At 44.5% G+C, this 19,130-nt stretch overlaps 1 protein-coding gene across 3 annotated transcripts in view; it reads left to right on the forward strand.

The window, feature by feature from the left end:
- Nucleotides 1-19,130, forward strand: part of SEPTIN9 (septin 9) — a 207,953-nt gene that overhangs the window by 40,521 nt on the left and 148,302 nt on the right. Inside the window, exon 1 of one of the 3 annotated variants that reach the window (XM_083428475.1) lies at nt 4,505-4,645. The exons of 1 other annotated variant lie outside the window; for it this stretch is intronic. Coding sequence is in view for 1 of the 2 variants with exons in the window: in XM_083428474.1 (XP_083284600.1) it covers nt 13,179-13,200 (22 nt within the window). In the remaining variant the exon portion in view is untranslated. Of the gene's footprint in view, nt 1-4,504; nt 4,646-12,079; nt 13,201-19,130 lie in introns of those variants that run through there. One more of the 3 variants, XM_083428474.1, reaches the window with a different exon arrangement.

The following is a 19,130-nucleotide window of genomic DNA, read 5'->3' on the forward strand; positions in this document are numbered from 1 at the left end:
AATAACATGCCCCATGGATACCCACTGACTACGTCATTTGGATGGATTCAAGCTGCAGGTGGTTCTCTTATTTTTTGAAAAGCAACACTGACTTCTTTGACAGAATGTTGCCGCACGTGGGGTTCATCATAGTCTTTGCATGAGAAGCAGATTGTAATGTAACAGCCATTCCTGACATAATGTTGTTTTCTGGGCAGTGGATAAATCTAGAATGGTTGAAGTTTGCAGTCCCTTTTTTAGTCTAGATAGATAGACTGAGCTTCCTCTTGCTCCTCACACATTCAGTGGAAATTCCAAAAGGGGATAGTTCATTGGTGGAATAGCGTACTATTCAAAATGATCTTCAGCTAGATGTTGACCTGATGTTTAACTAGTTTGTTTCTCCCTGTACTAGATAAATTCAGCATTTATTGATTCCCCCCAGATGTTGTTAACTACAGCTCCCTTCATGCCTCACCATTGACCGTGCTGGCTGGAGCTGATGGGAGCTGTAGCATGACATCAACTGATGGGGCACCATGTTGGTGACCCCTGATGTTGATGTTAGTGGCAAAAGTGGGATTCAACTAACGAGTCCCATTAGCAGAAGTGCTGTGCAAGGGTTTCTGCTTGCTCAGTGGGGCTCCACCCCTTTTCCTCCCTCCTTGGCCTCAGAAATTGATTCTGGGTGGGCCGGGGAGAGCTCCCAGTAACAGTGCATGGGGCAGGGAGTATCACTCCATCTGGCAAGCTGAAATGCTTGCCCTGATGGAATGATTGCTTTAATACGATGTTGAATCCTCCCTATTTATTTTTCATGGCTGAAGAAAGCAAAATATTAAAGCCTGCCTTGCTTATGAACTATGAGTGATATCTTTTCTTTCTTGAATTCTTAGATATCACATACGTACCGTATTTTTCACTCTATAAGATGCACTTTTCCCCTCCTAAAAAGTAAGGGGAAATGTATGTGCGTCTTATAGAGCAAATGCAGGCCGCGCAGCTATCACTGAAGCCAGGAGAGCAAGAGGGATTTCCTGGCTTCCTGGCTTCAGGGATAGCCACGCAAAGCCTCTTGAGCACAACAGGAGTGCTCCTGCCTCTTTGCTCAAGAGGCTTTGCGTTGCTTTCTTCTTCCTTATTTTCCTCATCTAAAAACTAGGTGCGTCTTACGGTCAAGTGCAAATTATAGAGTGAAAAACACTGTATTTCACTACCTCAAAAAATGTACCGGTATTGATGTTTTGTTAAAATACAAACTGGTTACATTTAAATATATAATTTCAAAGGCAGATTATTATCAGTCAAAGACTCCTTAATTTTTCAATATCCCTATTTCTTACACATAGATCTCCACAAATTATAGTGATCACTTTGAAGATGTGTTGTACAAAGAATAACTTGTCTTTCCTTCCAACTGGCTGGATCAGAAACTAAGTTTTATTCCTTCCAGTTTATCAGGCCAATAATTTATGTTTGGCCTGCCCACTCAACGCCTCCCCCTTTTCCCTGCATGCTGGCTTTGGGGCTTCCATTCTTGTTAGTTTAAGCCACAGTTTCCTGTTACACCTCTGAAAATGTTAAGCTTTTCCGCATAATCATATTTATATTGTCTAGCACCTTTTCCCAAAACTTTGCGAGTATATGGCTCTGTAGGAATATATGATCCTGGGAACCAACTTGGACAGGTGGGTGGGGCTGCCTACTTGTCAATCAAAGAATGTAATTATTTTGTTGTTGCATTTGCATGTTATTACATAAAGTGTATATGTGCATGTTGTAAGTAAAAATTGCAATTGTTAGTCTCTCCAGAGAGACTCTTACCTTAAATATCCAACGGGGGGGGGGGGGGGCTGAGGTGCACTTTCCAGTGTTGTCACTAGGGAGCCAATAAATGCAAATTGCCAACTTACCTTTATGACAGGCATGGCCAAACTTGGCCCTCCAACTGTTTTGGGACTACAACTCCCATCAACCCTAGCTAACGGGACCAGTGGTCAGGGATGATGGGAATTGTAGTCCCAAAACAGCTGGAGGGCCACGTTTGGCCATGCCTGCTTTATGAGATAGTTGATGGGGCTACAACAGCCTCTTGCTAGGGCATGTAGTGATGTCACCTAATAGCATTTGACACCTAACATCTATCTTGTATTTACCGTCTGTCAGTATTTGAGAGATATCATGCAGTGATAATTAACACTTGACAGTTGTTAGCATAGGAAATCTACTCACCATTTGGAACTTGCTTAAAATTAAAAAATTCAGGAGAGGCCAATGTACTTAAAGCATTACAGATTTTTGTGTGTGTACCCATGCTACCTTAATTTTCTGCTTTGCAAAGCCCTCCAAATCTATTGGTGGATACTCCTTTCAGTTCTAGCCCAGCTGGAGAGCTGGACACAGAAGGCATCTCACAGCCTGGTGTAAATCTGCAGGCACTCTACAAATAATCTCTTCCGCTGAAACTTACCTCACACAAGGGATGCTTTGGATCTAACATTGGCCCAGGAATTGCCAAGGCAGGCAGCATTTTCCCTTCATTCTTTCTCCCTCTCTTCCCCACAGCAGCCAAGGAGCTGGTTAGCTACATGCCGGCTGACATTGCCCACCTGCTTTGTCTGCCTCCCTAGATGAGATCACTGGGCTTTCTTGTGGCTGTCTCTGTCCCCATTTGTCCTGCTTGCCAGGCAAGTCACTCCAGCTGCATTTGCCACTTTGTCAGAGAGCTTGCTCATATTCACATAAAGCTGGAGATGATTTTAAGGGGACTTTAGAAGATGGGTATGTCCTACTTGGGCACCGGTAGCTGCACTGTTTATCAGGAAAGGATTGGCCCAACCAAGGGTGGGAAATAAGTTCAAAATTCCACACAAAAATGTGTTCGTTAGGAGATGTTTGCACTAAAATGCAGACACAATCTCATGTGGTCTTTTGGTTTTGTTTAAATCACAAATTGCTGCAGAACTGTGGAGAAGGGAACATGCAATTGGAAAAATGAGAAAGGGAAAGAACCAACCTGAAGAGGTTTGCCCATCCCTAGTTCCAGCTTTGGATCTGAATGGGTCTCCTTTCATCTAGATTTCCCCTTCCTTCCTGAGCAATCTGTATTTTTTACTTTAAAGGAAGTCATACTTTGTTCAGTGAGGCTCACTCCCTAGTCAGTGTGTTCAGGATTCCAGCCTTTAGAGCAAAGGGTGAATTCCAGAGAGTGCAAATGGACTTCGGTTTATGCTACCATACTTCTCCTCTCCCATGGAGCTTTGCTCCAGCTTTGCTCCAGAAAGTCTGCCAATCCTCTGGAGCAGTTTTTGAGGGTATGTGGAGGGCCGCAGGGACATGAAATCTTGTTGCATGAGTGGAAGGCTGTTCCACTTGTGTACAGACAGCATTAGAAATAACCCGTAGGAAGCTTCTTAGATCAGGTCACACTGTTTGTCCATCTTTCCCAGTATTGTTCTGACCCTTTGGGTCTCCAGAATCATAGGTAGAGAGGTGTTTTCACATCATCTGCTGCCCGGTCCTTTTTAATGGAAAAGTCCAGAATTAACCCTGAGACTTCCTATGTGTAAAATGTGTGCTGTACCATTGAGCTACAGTCCCAGACATTACTATGGAGTTATAGTCTCTTGTTGTACGGTGGTGCTATTGAATCTTGAGGTCCTGCTGCAACTCTACCTTCTTTTTAGCCAGCTCCCAAGCTTGATAGATGAACCATTTGTCTTTGCTTTGTCTCGTGATGCTTCAGCTGGCATTTTTGTTTATTTGTTCCCCACATAGCTCCAAAAAAACCCTAACCAATCTCTGTGAAGCAGGCAGCAGGCATTCCTTATCATTATGTATGTCTGCTCAGGGCACAGTGCAAGAACCCTGACCTCATTTTGCAAGTGCAATCAGAGTAGATGCATGCCAGGATTGTGCCCAGCAGCTGAGATTCAACAGATCCAGGTTACACTATGCTCTACTATACCATAGATTTTCCATCTATGAGATATTAAAGAGGGTTGTCTCATGGCTGTCTTTCAACTAGGCCAGGGTGGACAAAGGATAGGTCTGGGTCTACTAGGTAGATGTGCAGTAGATCAGCAAAGGTGTCTGAGACTGACTTCCATCGGTTATAGTAGGAACAAAAAGTGTTTCCCCCCTTCAAATTTATAGTGCGATCCTAACCATGTCTACTCAAAACTGTTGAATTTAATGGGACTTCCTCATATGTGACTGAGGTTAGGTTTGCAGCCTGAAATTAAGAAAGTTTGGTGGTGGTAGAAAACAGGAGTAGATTTGTGTGTGAAAGGATAAGGGTGCAAGCTCCAGTTCTGATATCAAAAACAGATTCCTGGCCTCAGTTTTGTAACTATGAAAGGATGGATAGTTGTTCATAACACAAAGCACAATGGAATTTAGTTATGCCTGATTACTTTTTTTGGTGTCATTCCAGATTACCCTTTGCTCAAACACAATACACCAACAGAGAGATAAAACACACTCATTATCTGTTGATGCCAACCAATATGTATCTACATGGAATGTAATAGCCTTGGGAGTAACAGTAGGCTGTGCTGGGAAGGCAGCAAACTAACTGCACAAGACTAGACGAAGTTTTACTCCATAAGGAGCTTCAGCAACCAGGCGAGCAGAGGTGAATTATTTGCAGCAAAGGTGTTGAAAGGTACCGTGGTGATGACACTTTGCTATTGTGAGAACTGAAGTATGTGAGGGATGGGGTGAGGGAGAAGCTGCTCAGCTTTCCCCCCCTTACATATTCTGCTAGCACTGCAATGCTCCTCTCTGTGTGTGGGACTGTGGGTGCATGTGTAGGGTCCAGTATGAAGAGAATGACTCTTGGTTCAAAGCACCAAGAGAAAACGGCTAGTGTCATGTTTGTGAAGGTTCGTCTAGTGGTCCTTTTAGGGAATAGGTGTGTTTCACTGTATGTCTCTCCCTCTGCATGTATGCGTCTTGTAGGAGAAAAGGCCAGGTCAGGAATGTCTTTGAATTTCTACCTTATACCATTGGTGAGTGGAAATTAGAGAGTGGTCCTCTGGAAGGTCACTAGCAGAGTTCTGATCCTAGCACCAGCTGAGTCCTTGCAAAGAGTGCTGGCTGTGAGGAACTGTGTTTTGTACGCTGGCCAACCCTGAAAAAGTTACAAGCCAATCAATTACAAAAATATTATTTGGTCCTCTTCTTATGGTATTTTGAACATCATAACCTCCACCCATGCTTTCTTTCTCATGTACCAAGAAACTTTTGACTTCTGAGACTCATTTTTGGTGGTTGGGTTGTTTTTCCTTTTTTTTTTTTTTTTTTTTTTTTTGCAAAATGTCCATGGGCATATTGATGTCCAAGTTGAATTCCCCTTCTGTTCCTCCCCGTGGCCCTATAACTTGCCTTCATAGATATATGTGTAGATATATGTGTCCAGAAGGGAAGAAGGTAGAAGTAGAGAGAGCAGGAGCTCTCTGGCCATGCCCGAGTTGGGGTTGTAAAGACAAGATCTTTCAGCTACTCTGCAGTGCTTTCCAGAAACCCTAATTGTAACTTAGCCACATAATAATGTGCCCACATCTAAATCTGTCCTCGGACCAGAGCTATTCATGGAGTACAAGTCGAGACTTTTCCTTCCTGTCTCAGGACTGCTGGAACTGGGTCCAGAGAGGAGTGTTTGGGTACAGAGCAATGTTCAAAAAAAATTATTCATGAGGTCTTCCCTTTTCTGAATCAAGTGTTTCTGCTGTTGTATATTTAGGTTATCATAGCAAAGTTTTATGTTTGTTTAAAAAATATTTTCAATCTGAAGTGAGCAGCTTGTGTGTGAGACAGAGACAAAGACAGGTTGCAGTGTGTATATGAGAAACAGCCACTATGTAGACCAGTCTCCCACAGCCTTGAGATATATCTTGAGGTACCCTCAAGGTGTATATCTTTTAATGCAGTGATAGGTTAATATATCCCTTAAAACACAGGGTGGCAGAGCCTATGTCCCTCCAGATATGGTGTAACTATAGCTCCCAAGCCATTTTGGCACCTGAGGGAAAATGACAAAATGGTGCCCCGCCCCCCGCCCCCACACAACAGGGAAGAAGTGGTAAGTAAAGATCTACATCAGGAACAAGCAAGGCATAAAGCTCTTCTTTGGGATCTGCTGCCCCTGTGGATCCTGCTGCCTGAGGCGGTCACCTTACTTTGCCTCGTGGGTGTGCAAGCCCTGGCTCCCAGCATTCCTGATCATTGGCCATGTTGGCTGGGGCTGATGGTAAATGGAGGTCAACAGCACCTGGAATGCACCAGATTGGGGAAAGGCACTAGACACTGGAAAACACAGCTGTCTTGCTATTAAATATTTTTTTCTCATCTCAAAGCAAATTCCTTCTTTTCTGCTCCTTCAAGCAGCATGTCTCAGTGTGCATGAAGGGCCTTGCATAACAGAAAGGCCTGGAGCTAGCGAGATAACCTTCAGTCACTCTGTAGCTTTGATGGATAGCCATTCTTATAGGTAGTCAGTAATTGGCGATTAAAAATGTTCCTTGGGAGATAATGTGTGGTGTAGGAGGTATGTGGAAGCAGAGTTTAGTATGCAGAATAGATAAAAAAAAGTTTATAGTTTTAAAAGCATCCATCCAAGTTCCTAGGAAGTACAGGAATAGGCTCAGGCAGGATATTCCATGGGTTTTCTGCTCAACAGCAGTTCAGCCAGAGGGGAACTATTCTTAATGAAAGTTGCAGACCAAAACTCCAGAAACTAAAACAAATGAATATATGCTCGTAAACTCCCAGAGATGGCAGCTCCCCTTACAATATGTTTCTTTACAATGTTATCATTAAAAATATTCTGGGGTGCTAGACAACAGGTTTTTTATTCCCCCTTCCCTCAAATCCAGCTCATTATTTTGGGGGAGGCGGGGAGACTAATCACCTGGGGAAACTTTGAAAATTTAAATTGTCTAATAATGAGGCATCTGCTACTGGATCTTAGCACTTTATTATATTGGTTATCAATAGTTAATGCATTCCACATGGGTGATCTCTATGCTCCTGACTGATGGCTTGCCACAAAAATCTTAAGAAAGTAAGTAAATATACCAGAAAATATGTGCCAGTTATCCTACTAGAGTTTTGTTTGATCACTGGTGTACTAATTAAAATACCGCAGGCAGCATGTAGCGGCAGACTTTGGGCTCTCAAATTTCAGCAGCGCTCTGTGTGACACTAAAATTTGATGGCCGACACCCCCCCCCATCTCTTGTGCTCTGTTCTACAGCATTGCTGTTGTGCCCCCTGCAGTGTGGCACCCAGTGCGGCTGCATCTGTCATGCTACCCTAAAAACACCTCTGCAGCATGGCTCTGTAAGACCTCTGCCTTTCAAAGTAGGCCAAAGGTAGCCAACATGGCATCCTCAATATATTATTGGGCTCCAGATTCCCATCATCTGTAGGCAATATGGTCAGTGGTCAGAGATGATGGGAACCGTAGTCTAACAACATCAGGAGGGGACTAACGATGTAGTAGGCAATGCTGGGCTAGTTGAACCAGTTGCCTGACCTGCTCTAAGGAAGTTTCATAAGTGCAGATACTGTGTATGTCATGTGTGGTGCATGGTGCTTGGACCAATGAGAACACTGCATTCCTTGGAAATGCTGTGTTCATTGTCTGTACACTGTGGATAATCCCAGCATCCAGCCTGGGATTCCCTTACACTTCCTGCATTTCTGAAGCTGCTCAGAATATCCAAAGCTGTCTGAGCTTGGCTGCCTGCATAATGGATGCTTTATTTGTCTCTCTGTTGCGAGCACTGCCCTTGTTGCTTTGGAAAGGACTTCTGAGCATGAAAGACAAGGTCTGTCCAAACCGAAGTTTCAAGACTTTAATTGGATTTTGCTTTTCTTCCTGTCCCCACACCCCATCCAAGAAAAAGCTTTCCATGTCAGCAGCTAAAGATGGAGGCTAGCTGGGCTGAAAGTTAATGAAACTTATATGCAAATGTTTATCTGTGCAGAAAGATACATTTTTAAATTTTAGTTTTTTTAAAAAAAAAATCTGAACTCTCCTGTGAGTTTTGCAAGAGGTTAGCTGCATCCAAAACATGTAGACAGAATATAGCAAATCACTCTATCTCACACACATATTTTATACCTTCAAGCATCTTCCATTCTCAAATTGAAAGAAAACATACTGAAAAGAAAGAATAGTTTTATAAGGACTTCCCCACAACTTTGCCTTTGCTTGGAGGTACTTGGAATTGGGTATATTCCTTGCTCACTGCTATTTATTTATTTTTTTATATCCTGCCATTCTCCCAGTGCAACACCCAAGGCAGCTCACAGCATAAATTATGGGCTTATCCGAACTTAGCTTTTGTCCTGCTCTTTCCAGGCACAGGTCTGTGCTTTAAAACTCAAAGTCCAAGCACACACTCTTTTTGTCCAAGAGCTTTCTCTGTGAAAAGCCACTCTTTAAATCGCAGTTCGGGTTTTCTGTGGATTGCTGTTTGCTCCAGTTCTGCTTTAAAGAGTGGATTTTTGCAGGGAGAGCTCCGGGGCAAAGGGAGAGAGTGTGTTCTGACACAGAGCTTTAAAGTGCTTGGAAAGTACAGAGAAAAGGCAAATGTGAATAAGCCCTTAGACAGATACAACTAAACACACACTATACATATTAAAAAGTAACTCCATTAAAGGCAGTACTGGACACATCTAAAAGCACAACATGCAGCCTCAGAAGACCCTGCCTCAAAAATCTGTCAGAACAAAAAATTCTTTGCTTGCCAGTAAAAGGAAAACAGAGAGGGCACCAGCCTAGCCTCCTGTGGGAGGGAGTTCCACAATCTAGGAGCAGCCACCAAGAAGACCCTTTCTCATGGCCTCACCAAACATCACTGTGAAGGTGGCAGGACCAAGAGAAAGGTGTTCCCGGAAGGTCCCAAAGCCTGGGCAGGCTGATATAGGGAGATGTGGTCCTTCCAATAGCCTGGACCCAAGCTGTATAGGCTTTGTAGGTCATAAGCAGCTCTTTGAATCATGCTCAGAAGGGGCCTGGGGAGTGATAACAAGGAGTTTCTGTTCTCCCTGTAATCAGCTGCATAGCACACCACTATATCATACTACTGCTATATAACACACATTGGAGCCTGAGCAGGCCACATAGCCTTGTCTTCTGTATTATACAGTTCAATGAAAAATGCAGAGTTTCTTACCATGTATGGAAAGACATAGCTTCTTGCTTAGCTGTCTAATCCTGCAAGATGACTGTATAAGAGATTGTAGGCAGAAGGGGGCATCCAGAGTTGCACTGTCAGATATGAAAGACATTAAACAAGTCTTCCTGTGTCAGAGTATTTGAGGGGATCCTATAATTACTCAAGGTTTAGAAGGAGTGACTGAGTGCCTGCTGCTGTGTTTCCTACTTTTTTTCTCTGAAGGGACCACATTGGTTGGAATGCATTTGTCTGATCCCACATGCCACTTCCTGTCCTGCTCACCCACCCCCAGTAACCAGAATGCCATATTTAGCAGACATGTGGGGAAAGCACATATAAGTTCAGTGCCTGCCTGCCTATGGAGGCTGCAGCCCAAAAGGCAGAATTCTTAGCTGCTTCTCCAGCTTCATGGGAAGATGATTCATCTGTCCTAATAATCTGGGGATGGAAATGAATCACCAGATAAATGCAGACCAGCAATGTCATGTGCTTATAAGAGAGAGAGAGAGAGAGAGAGAGAGATGTCATTTGGGGGGTGTAGTCAAGCCATACTCATTCTCCATGATGCAAAATTATTCCACTTAGTCAGCATGGGTCAAGCAGGCTGGAACAGCACATCTAAATTTGGAGTCCAGGCCCTGGGAAGGATATTCTCAAACATGGGAGGGCTCTAGAGGAAGCCGTGACAGCTGTGCAGATAGACAAGCACTTGGAAGGACAGTTTTAATGTCACCCCAAGGCATGCTTCTCAAGCATCCTTTGTTGCGAGGTATGTCCCAAGTGTTGCAGAAGTCCGCTTGACCTAAGAAGTTCATAGAATGGGGAATCTCTAGTCCCAGGGTGTGGTCTTAAGGCACGTGAGGCTACACAAGTCTGGGTTTGGTCAGTGCCTAGACAGGAGACCACCAGGGAATCACCTGCACCTGCTACTTTGGGTTTCAAGAAGGAATAAATGTGAGATGCAGGAGGCAGTGATGGCTTTAAAATGGATGACTTTAGAAGAGGATTAGATGGTGGCTATCTTCTGCCTCCACTGTCAGAGGCAGCATGCCTCCAAACAGCAGTTGTTGGGAATTGCAGCGTGCTGTTGCACTCATGTCCAGCTTGCAGGCTTCTCACAGGAATCTGGTTGACTCCTGTGTGGACAGGATTCTTAAGTAAATGGGCTATTGCTCTGATCCAGCAGGCTTACCTTATGTTCCTAAATAAATAGAAATAAATAAATCTCAGTTCAGTCATTTGTAATGTGACGATAATACACCTGTGCCCCAAACCTTGCAGTTGTACTTGCAAATGTTATGTTGACAATAAGACAAAGGATGAGTTCATAAGGCTCCCAGTTTATGGTTGAACTACATGTGGGTGAGAAGTGCAAAATGAGTCTCTGGCTTACACACCTATCCTGAAAGCATGTGTGGCAGGCAGGCAGTACATGAACTGAGCACACATACATTCTGCATCACACATGTTCTGCATGCAGTCTACGGGTGCATAAAATTTCCTCCGAGTCCCACATCCCACTGCATATATAAAACAGGTCTTTCTCCTGTTGGCATCTGTCTGTCTCGAGAGACAATGGAATGCTCCTCCGTGGTGAAGTCAAACAGCTGCATTAGAAGCACCAAAGTAACCTTTCCATGGTGCAAGCCTGGGCTGTGTATGGAGTCATTGGGCTGTCCAGCCTCACTGATGTGGTCCAAAAGAAAGCAGGGCAATATGTTTGGTGCCAGCATGGCTGCTGGTGTTTCCAGAAAGAGGTGTACAAGGTGCTATTCAATCGTTTTAGGGAATCCACTCAGGATTTGTGTCAGGTTTACTGCACTGGTATATTAAACACTGTAATAGTCAAAGTGGTGGATTTTATTGGATGAATGGCATGGAAACAGGGATGGGGCACCTGCAGCCCGCTGGATGTTTTTGAACTCCTACTCTCAACTGACCCAGCCAGCATGGTCAATGGACAGGAGTGATGGGAGCCGTAGACCAGGAACCACTGGATGGTCACAGGTTCCCCACCTTTGGACTAATCTGTTTCAAGTAATGGCTTTGGAGGCTCCTTCCTCTCTTTACTGGAAACTGGACTGGGAGATCTGAAGAACATTTTCAGGCTCAGCAGTTTGTGGGCCTGGCAACATTTGTTTCCACAGGAGTGCTTTCTAGAGTGATTCCAGTGCAGGCCCATTTGTTAGCATTGGCTATCTGTGCAGAATTTGTGTGGAGGCAGCCCTATGAATAGGACTGGCAGGAATCTGGTTTGCTTGCTGATGGCCGCTTCCTGAAACTCCACATGCATGACCATTGACATATTGCAATCAGCCTATTTGTTTTTTAAAAACTAGCTGGAGAGATGTTGATTGACCAAACCCTGGAGCTGAAAGGGACAATCTAGCCCAGGCTTGCACAACTTGGGACCTAGCAAGTCAAATGCAGCCCACTTAGCCATGTATGGCAGCCTGCCAGCAGCTCAACAACCTCCTGGCAGTAGAACCAGGAATTTCCTCAAGCTCCGGGTGATCTGCATTTGGCTTGGTAAGTCACAAGTTCTGCCAGCTTGATGCAGCCCAGCCATGCACCCAAAAGGCATTTCTACCCACCACCAGCAATCCAAACCACACCTTGGGTTTTGCGGCCAGGAGAGGCTGCAAAAACTGTTCTGTGATCCCCTCTTGTTGGGTAGACCAGGGATGAATGATGGCTGAGCTCAAGGCATGGGTGGGCTGCCTTGATGGGAAGAGATGCTAAATGAGCACATCCTGTTGCTGTAAATAACCCACTGCAGACCCACCCTGACAGCTGCAAATAAGTCCAAGTCCATTCTCTGGTAGGCATTGCAAGGGGGGGATGCCCATGCCAGCACCCTCCCAAGTCATAGCAACAATTTAATAAGACCAGCTGTGATACCCCACCTTGTTGGTGAGCTCACTGTGACCATTCCATTTAATTTCCACCCTGGTTGGTTGCTCTGCCAGCACAGACTTCATCACCTTGAGTTTTTGACAGGGGCTGCTGGAGATCCAGCCTTTTCCCTCTAGGCTCTTCCACCACCACCATCACCCCACCCCATCACTGGCAAGAGAGATTTTGCAGCCTCTCAGTTACAGACCAGCTGTAGGAGCCCCATCTCTCTGTTGGCAAATGTGACAAGGGAAGGTCCAGTTCCTCATGCCAAGGCAACACGGCAGCTCCTTGCCAAGACTGAGTAGGAAGCCTCTTCACTGGAGACAGCAAACATGTGCCGTAATCCTTCCTAGCTGTGATTCTCTCTCTCTCTCTCTTTCTACTGAGGAGTGAAGTCAGCCTTCATCAGCAGAATAGTTTGTGTATAATTTGACCCCCCCCAAAAAAAACAATCACGAAACCTCAGACCAGGCTGGATGGAGGAATCAGCTGGCTTCTGGAGCTACGAAGTGATTTTTAAGCCAAAAAAGTAGGGGAGGAGGAGAAACGGCAGCAGAATTAAGCATGGAGAAATCAGGAGAGACTTTTTAGCAGCTGGCGGAGAGTTGCTTGCTTTGTTCCAAGGAGCCAAGTTGCAGAGCATCTCCCAGCTAATATTAAATGACAAGTCAAGAGAGCGGCAGCCTTGTCCTGGAAATGTACGCGCTGTGCCTTTAAGACTGTCTTGCGGGTGAACTGAGTTTCTCAGTTTAGCCCTGCACGTGGCAGAATATATTTTTTTCGAGTTGGGGGGGGGGAGAGAGAAATCACATTGAATTTCTCTCTTTTTTCCTGGGTCATGCCTTTGGCACCTTCTTTATTCCTCTCTCTCTCTTTATTTCAACGAGACAAAGCTACTTCAGTTTGGAGCACAAACATATGATCAGCACATGGAAATGTGGTAATCTGGGTGCATTCGTGATTGCAGCCGATTGAAGAAATTAGACTAAAAACATTTTTTGAAGAAGAAGAGGAGGAGGAGGAGGAGAAGGAAAGCTGGGGAAAAGCAACAGGGAGAGTGGTTAAAAAGTACAATTTGGGACAGGCGGATGCTGAATACATCTGGTCGGGATGGAGAGGGACCGGATTACAGGTGAGTGCTGGAGTCATTTGATAGGGTTTGTGTGTGTGTGTGTGTGTGTGTGTGTGTGTGTATTTATTTCTGTCTTTCACCCCCACTTTCACCCATTGCCCCTTGTGGGTTCTTCAGCTTCATTGGAAGCAGATCAGCCAACCTCTCTTATTTCACTCCAGCATTCTATAAGTTGCATTTCTTTAACTCTGCCTTCCCCTCACCATTTTTATGGTCTGCACATAGATGTTGTTGCTAGAGAAGTAGCAAGGGTCAAAACGGTTTTCTGGATCTGGATTTCATTTGATTCTTACCCCTACTCCATCCCCACTCCCCTTCTTTTCCAGTTTTTGGGTGAATTTTCAAGGGAAGAGAATGAATGCAGAGCCTGTTAAGTGTGAATTTGGGCGGTTGGTGGTGGTGGGGAAGCTTGGAGGACTGGGGCGGGGGCTAGCCCAGCTCTTGGCTGGAGGATGCCTTTATATTCTGGATGTTGGCCGCTCAGTTTGTTTGCCTGTGTGTTGTGGTTTAGCGCTGCCTTTCATGCCAAAACTTGTGTGAAAAGGCAGGAGCTTCCACCCGCTCTTTATCCTCTGGAAATGTTTGTATTGCTGCCTGGAGAGATTTAGTTGCTGGGCAAGGGGGTTTCTCGTTGCTAGGATAGGGTGTCCCGGGTGCGTGCATATTCCCTGTGTAGGTAGCATAACCCTGGAAAATGAAGGTTAATTCAGTACGGTTGCTGCAGATATTTCTCCCTGCACAGCCTCATTTTACAGGCAATTTACTTTTGGGCAAGAGCACACCATGCTGGAAAATGGGGTTTAAAGTTTAAGACGTCTTTCTACTGCTGATTTAATCAGAGAAGTGTTTTTGGCTCAATCCCAAACGATGTGCAGTTCCTCAATACACTTAGCATAGCAGGAAGGGTCATGGTCAGTGGTAGAGCATTTGCATTGCATCCAGAAGAACCCCAGGTTCAAACCCTGACATTTCCAGGTAGGGCTGGGAAAGAATCCCCATCAAAATCCCTGGAGAGCCCCTGCCAGTCACTGTAGGCCGTATTGAGCTAGAGGGAACAATGTAGCATCCTTAATATGTAAAGCGATTGCCTGGGTGGATTTACTGTGAAACTAATGAAGCTTAAGCTTCAGGGCCCCTAATTCCAGAGGGGCCCCAGAAGTGACTGTAGTCCATATTGCTTAATTTTTTTTGGATCTAGTAGACCCCATTCGAATTGCATGATTATTATTATTTTCTTGTATATATTTCAACAATCCCAAAGTTTGAGGGTCAGTAAAGGTGATGTAAAGGTGTGGTTATCTGTTGTGGAACAATCCAACTGAAGAAGACAACAGTGGTTTCCCAGACCTCGTCCCAGACCCCAGTTCAAACTACAGGGGCCCCAAAAATGTAGGTCTACCACTTTGGGTCATACCTTGTTATTGAAGCCTGAAGCCGCTTGGGCACAACATTATCCATTCTCAACTGTTAGCAGGTGGTTGAAAGCCATAATTCCTCTTTTTAGTTATTTGTTGTGGTGGTTTTGCAGTTAACAGAAATTTAGAGATTGTTATTTTTTTAAAGCACCACGACACAGATTGGTTGAGGTTCAGAAATGTTTCTGCAGCAGAGGAGGATAAGGCAAAGGCATGCCACTGTGTGGTATAGTATAGATAAGGGACTGGACCATAAACCAGGATGTTTCTCGCTGAAATCTCATCTCTGTCATGAATGAGTACCATGTGGCTCCCTTCTATTGCAGTATAGGGAGAATAATATTGGCCAGTCTAACCAAATTCAGGGCTTGGACATCACAGGTCACATGCCAAAGCCCAATGCTGACCGAACTCCCTGGCTCTGAGTCACCTGTCAACCTGCTCACCCGCATGTGTGGCCACTGCCTGCTCATTTGCTTGACTTTCTCCCTTCGTTGTCAGGTACAAAAGAGGACGTGTGTGTCTGTGTGCTCCTGCACCTTTAATAGTTGTGTTGAACAGGCTTCCTTAGCAGGAGGACATCGTCATGCAAAGCTGAAATACCCTCTTCCACATTAAAGGATTGATGGTGTTGAGGAAGTGAGGATCCTTTGAGGGCCCTCCCTCCCCCCCCCCCCAAGCAAAAAAAACCAGCCCTGGACCTAGAGCCAGCACTGACAGAGTTGTGGTGAGAATTACTGAGGTAATTCTGTTAAGTGCTTTGAACAGTCTGAAGCAGGGGTGAGGAAGCTCTGTGTATTGATGGACTAGAACTCCCATCATTCCTGACCATTGCTAGGGTGGCTGGAGCTGATGTGAGTTGGTGTTCAATGATATCTGGAGGGCCATAGATTAGCCACCTCGGTTCTAAAACACTGTGTATGCACGCACACACACCATTTTGGTTATGTAAATTTGTCCCTGAATCTTCAGAGCAGAAGTTATCTCATGAAGAAACACCCACTGCCCATACTCAGGAAGAGTGTTCCATCATAGCCTGATTTCCATTTGCCTCAGCATTAGTGTTGCTTTGACCCTTCGTTCCCAGAAAGAACATCTGTGTGCCAGAAATGACTATATGGCCTTGAATTCAGCCACATTGGCTAGCTCAAGCTGTCCTCATTGCTTTTGGGAAAAGCTGGGTGTGTCTGGTGTTCTTCTACTACTTCTTGCAGACAAGAAAGCTGTAGCCTTGTGTCAAATGACTTCCTTTTTTAAAAAGAATGTGTCTGATAGCCAAGCAAAGAACATGCTGCCACCTTCTAGCCCCCCAAGCCCATGTCTGTTCCTGAATTTATTCAGCTGGCATGACTGAAGTAGGAGCTGGGAAGCTGTATGGCTATCTTAGGCGTTCCTGGCTTTAGCTGTTGGGCATCCACACTGGAAGCAAAACCACACGTCCTAGAGAAAACCACCAAGTGAGGGTGGAGCACAGCAGTGTCAAACAAAAACTGAACTCGGCTCTGGTCTATCCTGGGGCCCTGTTGTGGTCCAGCAACACAATTTTGAGTTACACAGTCGCATCCACTGTGCCGGCAGGGTCAGGAGTCAGCAGCAGCAATGTCAACACTGCTTCGCTTTTCTGATACTCAGGGCTGCCCTGCAGTGCTTCTGTACCCATCAGTGTTATCTATGAAAATGCTTCTTTCTATATATAAGTTACACTGATATTTTATATGAATTTGGGTGGCATAAGAATTCCTAAATAAATAAACAATAGGTAATCTCTGAGGCAAGAGAGGGCAGATGCTATCATTTTCTTGGGTCCTCTCTCCCTCTTGCAAATCTCTGAGGAGTTCTGTACATTCATGCGTGGCAATGATACCTGCTTTCAAATGAGTGCCCCTTGCATTTCCTCTGTTCCTCGCCATCAGCAACAACGTTTTATGGTCCCACTGAGCCAATTTGCAAAAATGCACAATTGTGCAAAGTATAAATAAGGTTATATAACCCTGTCTGTCTAAGTGCTTTGAACTAGCAGGAGCAGAAACAGAACATGAGAGTGTGGGAGAGAGGGAGAGGGAGAGAGAGAGGAGGAGGAGGAGGAGGAGAGCAACATCATAGTCCCTCCTACAAACCATAGTCACATAATATCTAGTTTTGATGGGTTTTCTTTTGTAATTAACAGCACAAATCAGATGACTTTGATCAGATGGAGGGATTGGTTATCAGCAGCATTTATTTGCACTGCATCCACTGTCTGCATGTAGGTTTTAGTTCTGGTTTGCTTTGAGCAGTTCATGCGTAGTTTCAGCATGTAAATTCTTCACATGGAGGACTATAGGAGTGAGCCTCAAGTGCCACACACCCACACATAAAACATGTCTCTTACAGAGTGCAGTGTGTGGTGGTAGCCAAAACTAGCCTACCAAGGAGTCAATAGACCACCTGATTTTGTTACTTGCCCAGGATAGCAAAAACAAAGAAATTGTAAAGCACTTTACAAGCCACAAGATTCAGCTGGCGGGCTGGGCTGTCTTTTGCTTGGTGGTTCACAAGCTGTGCAGATCTGGCCTATGAATCAATGTACAATGTAGGTCTTGCCCGCACAATCCAATTATTCCTTTTTTCAGCCTCTTTTTATGTTTTAGTACACTCGGAACTATGCAGAATCTCATGTTTTTGATACATGGCCACTTTGTGCAATATTGGCTTGAATTAGAACTGCTTTCTATTGAGAGCAGTGTGTGACTCCTGCCCTGCAAACTATGTGGTCATGCTAGGCCTGCATCATGGAACTATTCATGAAAACAAGGAGAAGGCCAGCCCTGTCCACATGAAGTCCACCTAAGAAATGGCTCACAGCTGCATCCAAAGCCATGTGTTTCAAATTGGCACAGGCCTGCAGCAAAAGCCAGTTGCATACAAGGCATTGGCCAGCATTAGGACAAGGAGATGGGCATCTACATTGATCTATCTATCTATCTATCATCCATCTATTTATCTATCATCTATAGTGAGCATTTGTACCCCACTCTTTAGCCAAAAAGGCTCCCAAAGTGGCTTACATGAAATCAAAATATGACACTCCCTACCTGCAGGCTTACATACCAATAAATAATTTTTATTTTTATTTTTGCTCCTGCCCTCTATATGGTGCTTAGCCAAGAAACCATGGAGCAATAAGACCACAAACTTAATGCTTTTTCAAAGTAACTTTAGTATAGGGTTGTTGTTGTTGTTGTTGTTGTTGTTGTTGTTGTTGTTTAGTCGTTTAGTCGTGTCCGACTCTTCGTGACCCCATGGACCAGAGCACGCCAGGCATAGTATAGGGTACTGTTACTTTAAGGCCAACTACAAGACTTGCACAGGTCACATGAGCAGACATTGGAAGGGAGCTGAGTACAGCCTGAGCCAGGGAGAGCCTAGGCTAGTAGCCTTATCCTGATGAATAGAGGTATTGAGGCAGTGGATCTCAAAGGGTGCGGCAAGTGTGGTGGAAAGATTCAAGGACAATCAAACTTAACATTGAAACAGTTCAGTGTAGTACTCATAGTACAGTATCAAAATGTTTGTTTTTCGTTTGCAAAATCAGAGCAAGAACATTTAAGTGATACTGCATGCTCACACCTCTCATTCAGTTTGCATGCATACTTAAGGTATATACACAAGAGGCTCGTTTATAATTATATTTTGGGAATGATTTGTGTTCTTATGGAGCTGCATTGTTTTATACTTTCTGGATGCCCCATGATAATATTATAAAGCAATTGTATTCTATGTTATAAATCAAGCACCGCTAGGAGTCCCCCCCCCCCCAAAGTATTGCTCATCCATAAAAAATAATAATAGTGTGGGATGGGCAAATTGTTATTCTGAAAGTGTGGCCCAGAGAAAAAAGTTTGAGAACCACTGTATTAATGGAACCACCTTATATGAAGTTAGATCATTGATCCAGCTGCTGCGTATTGAACCCATTGACAGGCCGCAGCTCTCTAGGGTTTGAGACAGGAGTCTTTCCCAGTCGTAGCTGTAGGAGCCAGGGATTGAATCTATAGCTTTTTGCATGCAAAGCAGGAGCTGTGACCAATGGCTCCATTGCTGGTTCCTGGATTAATAGGAAATATTGCAATGTAACTATGATCATTCAGGCATTGCCTAGGGTGGCTATTTACAAACCTCAAAAAGGAGGAAGGGCAGTGGAGAGAGAAAGAAAGTCACAATCAAAAACAAGGTTCAAAAGATGACATATATTTGCATAAAATGTGCTTACACTAATTTATGTAAATATAGGAAGAATGACTAAATAGAAACACAAACATTTCACCGTAATGGAGAAGACTGTGCTCAGCTGCTGTGTGTGCCTGTTCAAGTGCCCCTTAAGTTCCCTGCAGGGCAGCATCCCTGCAGCTCTCTCTCATGGTTCTTTATCTTTAAACTGGGCTTGGATAGGGCAGCCCTACAAATAGCGTACTGCCCTCTGTGATGCCTCTGGATAATCATTTTCAGGCTTGAGAATCAGTTTTGTTACCAGTA

Source organism: Podarcis tiliguerta (assembly GCF_965153285.1).
Source record: "Podarcis tiliguerta genome assembly, chromosome: 2".
Classification (NCBI taxonomy): domain Eukaryota; kingdom Metazoa; phylum Chordata; class Lepidosauria; order Squamata; family Lacertidae; genus Podarcis; species Podarcis tiliguerta.